The sequence below is a fragment of the Onychostoma macrolepis genome, chromosome 01 (assembly GCF_012432095.1).
Source record: "Onychostoma macrolepis isolate SWU-2019 chromosome 01, ASM1243209v1, whole genome shotgun sequence".
Lineage (NCBI taxonomy): Eukaryota > Metazoa > Chordata > Actinopteri > Cypriniformes > Cyprinidae > Onychostoma > Onychostoma macrolepis.
This window is the reverse complement of record NC_081155.1, coordinates 32,823,971-32,837,078: the sequence shown is the minus strand read 5'-3', so window position 1 is coordinate 32,837,078 and position 13,108 is coordinate 32,823,971. Positions and strand designations below refer to the sequence as shown.

Here is a 13,108-nt window from a genome sequence, read left to right as displayed (position 1 = left end):
GGTTACACCCCTGCTCTTTACAATGAGTGTCGTGGGATTTTTAATGACCACAGAGAGTCAGGACCTCGGTTTAATGTCTCATCCGAAAGACGGTAGCATGCTTTACTTTGTCAGACAGGTTCTATTTAAGTGATTTTTTGATTCAATAGGTCTGGAAGTAATCAGGCCTGGGTCTGGCAAGTGAAATTTAACTCAGCTTTCTAAAATAATGTGTTTAATCACAGTTCTTTAAATCTTTGATTTAACAGTAGGGGGCAATTAATTTTTCACGTAGGGCCAGGTAGGTCTGGACAGCTTTTTTCCCTTAATAAATGAAATCATCATTTAAAAACTGCATTTTCTACTTGCATTATCTTTGTGTAATATTAAAATTTGTTTGATGATCTGAATCTTATAAGTGACAAAAATGCAAAAAAATTTAAAAAACTGGAAGGGGACAAAAACCTTTTCACGGCACTGTATATACATACATATAGACATTTTTATGTCAGCTACACTAAGTAAACATTGCTGTAAAATGAAAAGTGAGATGAATCTGAATAACTTGGCCATTGCGCTCTAAAAGCTGACAACTGAACAGGATGTTGGGAAATTGTTTTGGGCCAGTGGTAAACTGTTCGTTCTTGGCTAAAGAAAAACACAATTACATTTTTTTGGTAACACTTTTCCAGGACAACATAAATTTTTATTTTACATGATATGATTTTTCATGTGTTTTCCAGAAGTGAAAAATTTGTCATTAATTTTCCAGGTTGTCCACGGTGTAACCTTGAAATTTGGGTAAGATTTTTTAATGTTTCTAAAAGAAGGCTGCATTAATTTATTTTTGTGGTGGCAAAGTTGAATTTTCCATACATCGTATTGATTGCTGCTTGTCATAATTGTGGCTGAATATGACCAAAAAAACCCTCAGAAATACACTGAAGAGAAAGCTCGTTGTATGTCATAACTGGTTAGAACACACTGTGATGCATATATGTATATAGACAAACATTTAGTACTCGGTTAGTACTGCATTAATTTATCTGCTGAGTGCTTGAGTAGACAAAATAACCAAAAATTCCATTTCCCAGACACAGACGCACACACATTTTTATAGCTGGTGTGCTCATTCACACTTATCTTCAGAGTTACACAGAGCTACCTCAGAGCTATTGATTCGAGACTTTATGATTTTTATGAAAAATCCATTTTCATTTTTAAATTTCTCTGGGCTAACTAATTAAAATCAGATAGGTGAGATAACAGACATCTAAAGAACAGCTGAGTCGATAACTGTATTTTGAGGTGAATTCTAAGATTTAACTTCCATATCATGAGGATCCAGTAATCCACAGAATTCCCCTCAAGAGGATGTTCGTGTACACACACACACGCACACACACACACACACACAGCCGCCCACATTCTCCATCCTCTCATGTACACTCGTCTGTTAGCTTAGCTGCACAGCTCTCTGATTTAATCAAACCCCCAAACCAATAAAGGCAAATCAAAGCTGTCTACTCTAGATTATCAAACTTCTGCTCGTGGCCCATTAAAATTCTCTGTCAGCTCGACTCTCACAGTCTCTGCCCTCTGAGCTGACAGACACTAGTCTGTTTAACTCAGCGCCCAGAGTCAAGCGCATGCTAACTGCTTGACCTTGGTCACTCATGTAGGAGATTTTTCCTGGGAAATTTTTGAAGTGTGCAGTTTGTTGATTGTCATTGACTATGAACAGATCCTTATGGCAGCTCTGAGAGAGGAAAATGTATTAAAGTCAGCATGAAATGGAATCTATTTTCTAAATGCATGTTGATCTTATTGAAAATGTTTCATCCATGCATATGTTTCATTTTTTTAAGATCACATTAAGCCTGCCCACATCCAATCAGCAACAATGAACTGAACCAAAACCCTATCCTACATTTTTCTTTTAAATAATCTGCTTTACTCAGATGTGCGTCACAATATTGAAAAAAGGATGCGTCGCTACTTCTGTTACATCTAGACTTCTAGAGAGAGATATAACTCACACACATACACATTTGTTTTTCCTATAATGGTGTAGACTTTCCACTGGCATCTATTTTTTTTATACCGAGCTAATGATATTTTCCTCCTATATCTCCTATCCATCACATAAACCTACAAATCACATAACCATCACATAAATCTTAATTAAGATGTTATTTAGTATATTTATTGTGCTTTTTTCCTTACAGGCACTGCTGGCTGCTCCCAAAATGTAGTTGATTTCAGGATTTACTATCCTTGTGGGGACATTTGGATTGCATAATATAGGCAAAACCTGACCCTCATACACACAGAGCAATAAACACCAGTGTTGAGGGCACTATTTTAAAAGAGTATCATGCTGTGATTTTAAAGTAGTTAAATAATTTAATCTCAGAGGTATTTCTATTTTCTGTTCATTTTCACACAATAAACAGTTAAATGATTAATATTTATTCTACTTTATTTATTCATTATAAACTAATTATCATTTTTATGATGTATATCTTAAGATAGAAAGTCTGGGTCTGCGGCAAAAACAATGTTTTTTTGAATAGACTTTTCATGTTTAAAGTTATTCAAACATTATTAAACTTGAACAGTTCAATTTAAGGTCTTTGCACAGTCAGAAATTCTCATCCGAAATTTTTGCACGTTAAAAAATAAATATAACCTCATGTTGTATCAATCATGTTCACACACTGCCTCTGAAACTTTCGTCTATCATATAAAAAAAATTAATCGGGCCAGGTTCGATTTTCTGCGTTTTCGCAGCCGTAGCAAGCACTTTGATAGGAAAGGACGACAAATATGAAAAACCTGAAAAAATGCATACGGAAATTTTGAGAAATGAACAGTACTGTTAAATGCAATATTTTGCTATAAAAACACAGAAAATACCACCAGAGATACCACGAGCAGAGGTTTCATCAGTTCATTTCATGAATCATTTGAACAAAGTGAATCACTAAAGTATATCTAACTCCAAAGCTACAAATGAAAGAGAGGACATTGTGGACAGCTTTTATAGGAGAATGTGTATGATTATTGTCTCAACAATGTGATATATAGTAATATACTGTTTTGTTACACTACATTACTACTGTACTTGACAGAAAAAAGTAGCTTGTTGCAGCTGAAAAAATGTAGTTAAGATGTTGTTAAACACAGATGTTGCAAAACAGTTAAACACAAACACACCCACAGTAAAAAAAACATATTAGGCTAATTTAATTTCTAACATTTCTATTTCTCAGATGGCTAAACGCACTAAAAGCCATTTAAAGTTCGCTGTAATATGAAGGCCTCTTTATGGATAAAGATTAAATAACTGAAAATGATAACGTGGGGGAAAATAAACAACAAAAATAATAATTATATGGATAAATCAATCAGTAGCTTTATGAAACAGACTATTGTTTTCAAAAGAACTTTGTTAAATCTTCATTTTAGTCACATTTTAATGCAAACTGCATTTGCATAAAAAACTATTAGCTAAACTGCTCAAGCCGTAGCGCATGACTCAAATTATAATTTAGCTGGCGGTTATGTTTTCAGACAGAGGCTGTACTTGTTTGTGACTTTCAGCAGGGGCACTTTACGCTCTGTAGTTTATCACTCACTCCGCCGTTCACATCACACGGCTGTATTTCTAATATTCAAACAGCCAAGTGACAGTGATGCAAATACGCAACCTAACAGTACAGATGAAGTCTTGAAATAGACAGCTAGTGAGTACACAACCATCTACAATACGTTGCTTTATACATATCAATATACAGTATAAACAGACTTTTAAATCATTTTTTTCTGTAACTCACCATTAAAGGAGTAGTTCACCCCAAAACTCTCAGGCCAATCAAAAATGTAGTTGAATTTGTTTCTTCATCAGAACATATTTGGAGAAATTTAGCATTACATCACATGCTCAAAGCACTTGGCTTTTCACATCACAAACAGCTTTTCACTTTACAAGATGTTAATTGATGGACTGGAGTCTTGTCACCTGTGGATTATCGTGATGCTTTTATCAGCTTTTTGGACTCTCATTCTGACGGCACCCATTCACTGCAGAGGATCCATTGATGTTCTGATGAAGAAACAAACTCATCTACATCTCCAATTGCCTGAAGGTGAATACATTTTCAGCAATTCTTTTATTTTTTATTTTTGGGTGAACTATTCCTTTATTACAAAGTGTTACAAAAAGAAAGAAAAGGCCAAACTACACCACAAGTGCACGAGTTGCACTGCACAACACAATGGATGGGTAGTTTACTTGCGTGACAATTTACTTGCTCAGTGGGTCGTGCAGATATCCTCTCTAACGATTCAGCCGCAGTGTTTGGCTTCCAAACAGCTCATAACGAAATAAAACAGGCTGTGTGACAATGAGGAATGCCAATGATCACCCCACTGTGTGCCAGCACACAGCTGGATTATTTTCCTTTGAAATTCTCTTGGAAATCTGAATGTTTTTGTCACGTCTTAGCAGGGCATTTCTCATTTTTTATATACGATTTAGGAGATATATCTTGTCCATCTTATAGATAGGGAATGAAAAGGAGCAGACGAGTGAAAGGGATCAGGAAATGGAATGAGCCGGATTTGCACTCGGGTCGCTTGCATCAATTTACAGTATTCGTATCACTTTGAAATACATGAAGGGTAAATATATGTGTCAGAGTATTACATTCTGCTAGCAAAGTGTCTGTGAGTGTGACATGAGAGTGCTGCTTCACAGAAAAAAGGGGACAAATAAATGCAGGAGTGTTACCGAGAGATAACTAAATGAGAGCACACACACGCTTACACTCACACTCTCCACCGTTCGTGTGGAGGTTTCAATGATTCTGTCAAAATCATAAGAGGCACTTCTCTATTTGAGGAACGACTGAAGTCTCAAAGCACCTGTAAAACATGCATAATTAGTGTTCATTTTCTCACAGTAAATGACACGACTCGCTGGCGGGCTAATGGTTCCTTAGGTGAATGGGTATTTTGCTGGATATGATAATACCTGAATGATGGTTTTGTTCACTGATTGTGTATGGGCAAGTTATAGGTGTAGTTTTTCTCACCAAAGCGAAGTCTTTGTTCAGGATCATTTGTTCCATCAGAGAGGATTCATTGTGGAAGAGATGAGGCTGCATATGACTCCACATATGAGGAAACCACCAGAACTCATCAACATATTTTAACAACAGATCATCTCCATCATCTTCCTCCTGCGTACCTACACAAACAAATATTAGCTCATTAGCACACTGGGCATTTCCTTTGGGCATGTGGAATTAAAAAAAAAAAACATTCCTAAATTTCTAAAAATCTTAAATTCCTAAAACTCTTAGTCAATGTCTAACGGCATCATGGAAGAACGGATGTCATTTCCATTGCAGTATCACTTCCGCCACAGCTCAAACATTTATTAAGTTTAATAGGATTCTGTGGTGGAGATGATGGTGAGGGAAATATCATTTTAGACTCCTTTGTATTGCTAAAGCTAATTTCATAGTTTCATAGTTAGCATTTTATGTATTCTTACACAATTAAATATTTTCACTTTTTATATAATTTGACAAAATCAGATTTGATTGAATATTATGCTATATGCACACTAGGGCTGTGCAATTAATCGAAAAACAATTTCAATTTCGATTTCGGCCTCCAACAATTATGAAAATACAATAATCGAGATGAAACGATTATCGCGCCCCATGCCATCCTCTTTCCAGCAGTGCGATTTCGTTACTCCATAAAAGCCCAATTTCACATGCAAATCAGTAAAATCATGTAATGTGACTTTTGCAAAATGGGACGTGCTTGATTTATTAAAGTTGAATAACTTTATTCATGTTTTTAAAAGCGTGAGAGAGAACCTGCGCTGCTCCTCAGGAGGATATCTGTGATGCGCTCAGAGACTGAACAGAACACGGACATGTAAAGTCATCTTTTAGCTCAAGGTGCGCGCCTAAAATGCGGCGCTTAGTCATTATTCATGTAAACCTTCATTGGTCATGTAATAAATGAATGTAAAGAGTTGAGAATGAAAATACGTGTGTAACAGTAAATTGGATCCGTGCGGCTCTTAAAGTGACAGCGGGCTTTATTCCTGCTGCGACTGTGTGCTTAATATTAATCAAACAACAAAGACAAATTCAAAATCACACACTGCTCGAGTGAAAGACTTTTGTAGCTTTAATAAGAAACAAAGAAAGTTTAATTCTTACAGTGAAGGCTATGCTGTTTTATTTTACATTTGATTATTCATTTCTGTAGTAGGCTGTTAACTGCTTGAGACTTGCATAAAAAAAAAAAACTTAAAGCACAGTTTATTTCATTTGTATGTTTTTTTTTTTATTGTATTTGTCCTTTGCTTATTTATTACTGACCGTTTAATTATGTTTCAATAATTTTGAGGACTTTTTGTTTGTTTCTTTGTTTGTTACTAAGAGTTACCTAGTACTCTGCTGTGTTATTGAGAATTGTGAAATTTCACTGGTCTCTACAATCTAGATGTCATAGCAATCTTATTTATCGTGATTATGATTTTTGCTATAATTGAGCAGCCCTAATGCACACACGCACAGACACGCACACACACACACACACACATTTGTTTCTGTGAATTGTGGGGACTTTCCATAGTCTTCTATTACTTTTATACTGACCAAACAATATTTTTAATCCCCTAACCCTAAACCTAACCCTTTCAGAAAACCTGTTTGCATTGTTACACTTTCAGATAAACATCATTTACTATTTTTAATAATTTTTTCCCTCGTGGGAAAATAAACAAGTACACACACACACACACACACACACACGCATACATATAAAGTTTGAAAGTATTTTAAAGATTTAAAGTCTGGGTCTGCAAACTGTAAGCATTAAAAAGTCCTACAAAAATACATATTTCATTACTTGAAATAAAATTAAACTAAATTAACAAAAATTAATCAACACTTTAGTATAGGGACCAATTCATATTTCTCACTATTAACTAGTTGCTTATTAGCATGCCTATTATAAATATATTGACTGTTTATTAGTACTTATAAAGCACATATTCTGGGTGGCTATATTTTATATACCTAATCCTACCCAATACCTTACTATTAATAAGCAGCAAATTAGGAGTTTATTGAGGCAAAAGTTGAAGTTAATGGTATGTTAATAGAGGGAATTGGACCTTAAAATAAAGTGTGACCAGTAAAATATAAATACACTTAAACTTACTTAATTTCTTATATACTTATTTCATTTTAATTTAATAAGCTGCCAAGGCAACACTTAAAAAATAAAGATGATTTAAAATAATGAAACCTAAACTAAAACTAAAATCCATATAGACATATATATTGAAAAAAACGTACTAAAACTTTAACTAAAGTATTAATGACACTAAAATAACACCGGTCTGTTCCTGTCTGCGTACGTGGTTCTTGTCCAGAATAAACTACAATTTGCAAAAGAAATCAGTGCCACTAATATAAACTTAATTTAGTTATCCACACAAATACACACACACTTCAAAAATAGAACATATGAACTCTAACATGATGAACCAAAGAAACTTCAGAGTTGCTATGGCAGAGTTCTGTTACCATGCCAATCAGAATATTACAAAACACTTTTTTATTGCAGTGTGATCATGCATGTTCACGTTCATGTTTAACCAATTAGTTTTTACATTTTATCTTTTAACACATTTTATCTTTAAACACACATAAAGTTACCTGTATGGAAGAATTTCCCAGAATATCCCAGGTTAAAGGTGAAGTTAGAAATGTACGACCTCAACATGTTCTGTGTTTCCAGAAGAGCCTGGAAGATAAAAACATCAACCATCAGAAGCTGAAGATTGCACAGTTGACTGCCTATCCATTGCTCAATACATGCCCATTTATCCATTATATATCAATCAACCATAATATACACCACAATATTGAACTTTTTGAATTAACATCATGCGGTAGTGTATGTGTGCACGGTCTGAATATATGCATATAAGGATGTGATCGATCTTTCCGGGATGAGTAATGGCATTTGGGTTTGGCAGGTGCCTCATTGCAGCAGTTCCAATAAAACAGTCTCATATATTTCTAGCCTAAGACACCATGCAAATACAATCAATATCTGTCTGACAACTGACAGTGAGTGTGAGCGTGTGTGTCACTGTTTTGTAGGATATATGGTAATATCGCAGAAGGCAGGAAGGGGCGTGTTGGCTGACTTAGACGGTGTCATCAAGTCATTACTCACAGAGCTCAGGAAGATATGCTGACACACACTCCGGCACACAGGCAGACACACACGGACGGGACCCAGGAGACAGGTGTAATATATTTGATTTTATCCTCCAGTGAGAGTGTGGCAGTTATCTCTGATGACATTTTGGTAATTAATTCCATTTACATTCAACTAAACAACAGCAACAAAATCAGCACAGGTACTCGCATCCTGGTAATCGAATCATCTCGCCCACGTGACTGTGCGCCAGTCTATGTGCACTTTGCATCTTAACCTAATAGAGTGGCATTTTGATCGAGCGCTCATTAATTTAAAATGATCTGGCCTCATCTAATTCAATGTTCATGTCGTAATGTGATATTACTAAAACGGAGGGTTTTGGTGAGATGCCTTTTTGAATATTGAGTGGAATGTGTTACGCATCTTTTGGGAGGTTCAGCCTGATGTTTGATGGCTAGTGGCTTGGTACGCAGGAAGCAAGGTAAAGGGGAGTGAGTAAGATGAACCTGTGAGTAAGTTAACTCCTGCATCAAGGTAACTGTACATGTTTTTTTTTTTTCATGTGATCATATAAACAGAAAGTATACATCAGTATTTAAGCACATGGCAAAAGGACTATGAAAGAAATCTGGTGTAGAAACAATTTTTGGTTACACTTTATTTTAAGGTGTCCTTGTCACAGTGCAATTATACATTTAAGTACTGAGTAATATTAATTAACTACATGTACTTACTATATGGTTAGGTTAGGGTTTGGCTTAGGGTTACTTGCATGCAATTATGCATAATTTATTGTTATTACAATAGTAAGTACACATAACGTGTAACAAGGACACCTTAAAATAATGTGTTACCCAACTGTCACTCAGAAATTGCTAGTAGATTTTGCAAATGATTACAAAGAAACAGTGAGTAACACATTGAATTAAACACAATTTTTAGAAGTATAAAACATGTTTTCTTGTAAAATGTACTCCAATAATCTGTTTTTTTTTTTTGCAACTTTGAAAAATATTTTTTTACAGTGTTTTTTTCTTTCTTTCCAATAACGGCCCTGTTTCTGATATTTGTAATTAATAAGAATTCCTAAAGGAGTGGAGTTTTTTCAGGCAAATATTTTAGTCTAGCTACTGTATATGTTTTAATAATAACTTATAATGTTTAAAAGAAAAAAATAAATATTTTTATTGCAAAACTTTTTGATATTTTCAGTTTGTGGTTGATCCAATTTTTCCATCACATTATACAAAATAAGTATTCATAATGCAAATATTCATAAGAATAATTACGTAATAAAAATATATAATAAAAATGTACATAAGTAGTAAAAAGCATCAGAGTCAAACTCTGTGTTTTATCTTATATTAATATATATGTCAAATAAAAATTTGAAAGCACATAAGAAAGAAGACAATTACTATATTATAATTAATAAATAGATGAAAGATAATAATTAATGTGGAATTTTACTTTACTTGAAAAGTACATCCTCAGCTTATCTCACCTGCTTACCAGAAGCAACTACAGCCAATTAATCACATTTAAAAAAGCCGCATGTTTGTGACATTTTGTCACAGACACAAAATTTTATTTAATCCAATGAGAACCTTGTTTTATCCAATGAAAAAAGTTGACCTATTCACTCTTCCTCTAAGTTTTCCTTGTATAGGTGACAACAAACAGGACCTCATCTTACCCTGCAAAATGTAGATGGGATGTATTCTGTTGCAGGAGTGAGAAGGAAGAGTTCAAATAAAAGAAAGAGAGAGAACACATTTAATATTGATGTGGGAATCTGGGATGTTGGGAATCTGACATCATAAGATAAGAACGCCAAGTGCAGGAGAGATGGGAGGGGAATGACAGGATGAGAGGAGAGAGTGAACCTGAAATGGATGACAGAAGGAATAAAGAGATAGACAGAGCTATTCTAGGAGATTTTTAGACACAAAGTTTCCTGTTCTCTAAGCAAGCCGTGACATGCGCACACACGCATAAATCGCGAAACTCTTTCAAAATGTGACTCCAAAATAGCAACACAAACAACAAACATATCGGAAAAGTTACCTAAACTTCCTCAGCTCATTTCTACACTCCGCACTTGCATCCACTGTCAGGGTCCTCTTGATTAAAATGCAACAAACTGAGCTAAATTAATTATTTAACGGTTAGGTTTTAAACAGCTCTGTCTTAAATCGATTCCTTACGTTTACTGCGCACACTTCAAAAGAGTGCACATGAATCATTAATGCATTAATAAGCCAAAGAAGCAGCTTCATAATGGCATCATAGTTCTGATGCTTCCCGTCAGCTTTGAGATTCAGTGCATGCTGTCATAAGAGCCAAAAATTGTTTATTTTGAATAATCTGTGTTTTATAGTCATTTATAATGACCAAAACCTTCACATGCTTTACCCCAGTATGATATTATTGCTGGTTTTCAGGTTTGAAGGTTACTGTAAATTTTGAACCTTTGGCTAAATTTTTATAAACCAGTCTTTTGGGTCTCACTCCAGGCGTAGTTTATGGTTAAGGGTGTTTATAGGGTTCAGCCTATGATTATTTGGTGAGAAGGTTGTTCCAGGACAAACAAACAAGATAAGACTGTGAACCTACTTAACACATTTTGCAAAGCGTTCACATGTACAGGATTTATCACAACAGTTTTGCACTGGGTGTGAATTACAAAGAGGTTTAGGGAGGACTAGGGGGATCTAGACCATCTAATTAAAGAGGAAACCTTCTACAATTGATGTCAAAATGAAAGATTTAAAAAGCATATATGCTTAGCAGCCTTATTTTTACATATTAAGTTTAAACAGCTTGTGAAACTTCATAGAATTAAAATATATTATATTACAACAATACAACATAATTTCATCTGTCCCTTTGAGTCATACTATTGACACTGCCTGAGCTGTCTAATATATAAATGCACAGAGCAAAATGACATGGAAAAATCTAGACAATAAACCACTCAATGAAATTTGAACGAGTAGAATTGTATCTTATGATACATTTGCCACACGTCGCTATGAAGGTTAAGAGTATTGTTAAAAATTTAAAACTTCTTTTAAAATATGCAATATAAAACACTTTATTTTAGTGTCCATAATACAGAGTAATTACCTAGTTAAATACTTAGTAGTAGCCATTGTACTTACAGGAAACAAAATGTACTTACCATGTAACTAAGTTATGGAACAGACTGTAATTACAGTTTGTAATTATGTAATAGGCAGCTACTGTTACACATATGTAACAGACCGAGTCGGTTACACAGCTACTTATGTAACCAAAAGATTGTTACATATGTGTTGCAGACTTTATACAACGTAATTATAAAAGTAAGTACACAGACATAAGCTACTTAAAATAAAGTCTATCAAGATTGTACTTAAGTGTACTTCATGTGTATCTATACTGTACACCTTATCCAGCTGGACCTGTTTGATTTAACCCTCCAGTACACAGCTTAAATACATGTAATACCTTTCTAATTACATTAAAATTACAGAATATTACACAGGCATAAGCTATTTAAAATAAAGTGTATCAAGATTGTACTTAAGTGAAGCTGTACTTAAGAGTGGCTGTGTAACAGACTCGGTCTGTTACATATGTGTAACAGTAGCTGCCTATTACATTTAAATAATTACAAACTGTAATTACAGGCTGTTCCATAACTTAGTTAAATGGTAAGTACATTTTGTTTCATGTAAGTACAACGGCTACTACTAAGTACTTAACTAGGTAATTACTCAAATTAACTGTATTATGACACCTTAAAATAAAGTGTTACCAAATATGCTAATACTATCTACTAAAGCAGCATATTTAGTTTAAAAAAACTAACCATAAAAGTTTCAGACCTTCAGAAGAACAAGACTAACCTCCACAGACTGTGTCCTGAAAATAACTATTTTATTTAAACTACAAAAAAAAACAGTAAATATTTGCAAGCTGATATTTAATATTTGATTTTATATAATCTAACTTACGTTTTTAGCATTATTCATGTTAAAATATGCTGCTTCAATAAATGATAGGGTTAACATATTTATAGTTTTTTATTCCACAACACTCTGGATAAGCTTTATAATATAGATGAAGAGTTTATTTGTAAAAACAGATCACTCCGTTTTTTAAAATTTTCCAAAATCATGCTTTTTTATTATGTTATCATGTTTTTATTGTGTTTTATTGTGTTAGTTAGCTGCATTTTTTATTTTTTTAAGTTATTCTTACTTAAAACATTTTACCCAACTGCAGTTTGATTGAGATTAATTGGAATCCACAATGAAAAAGCATGATTTTTGAAAATGGTCAAAAACTGAATTATCTGTTTTTGCAAATGAACTCTTCATATGAACATCAGAAAAAACATATATATAAAATGAAAAAATGCCATAAAATATATTTCTGCATAACTTGTAATTTTTGTCTTGGCAGTTTTCTTGCATAACTTAAGTGCATAAAATAAATATATATATATAACATATTTGTAACTTGTGTATATCAACATCAGCCAAGTTTACAACTGTCATCACTTCTATGGCCTGCACAAATCCAGATGCTGTGTCTGGATACTAGTGGCATTGGAAGCTTTCAGAAATCACACACATACACAAAAGCCTCATTTCCACACGCACAAGCTATCTTTGCCAACTTCAAATAGAGATCACACACAATTAAGCTCATTTTTAAACTTATTGTCTTTGGTTGACCTAAAATGCCTTGGATGAACTGAAGTGGTGGAATCACTAATTTGAATTCATTAATCAGCTTCAGCCTAATAAGTAACCGCATACGCTCCGATCCACTGAGCTAGTAATCAGACAAAGTAATCAGAGCGTAC

At 34.1% G+C, this 13,108-nt stretch overlaps 1 protein-coding gene across 2 annotated transcripts in view; it reads right to left on the bottom strand.

The window, feature by feature from the left end:
• ndst3 (N-deacetylase/N-sulfotransferase (heparan glucosaminyl) 3) overlaps positions 1 to 13,108 on the bottom strand; it is a 70,018-nt gene that overhangs the window by 36,373 nt on the left and 20,537 nt on the right. For both annotated transcript variants that reach the window (XM_058790900.1, XM_058790906.1), the window contains exons 4-5: positions 7,737 to 7,824; positions 5,079 to 5,233 (exon numbers count right to left, since the gene is read on the bottom strand). In XM_058790900.1, coding sequence (XP_058646883.1) covers positions 5,079 to 5,233; positions 7,737 to 7,824 — 243 coding nt within the window. The remainder of the gene's footprint in view (positions 1 to 5,078; positions 5,234 to 7,736; positions 7,825 to 13,108) is intronic.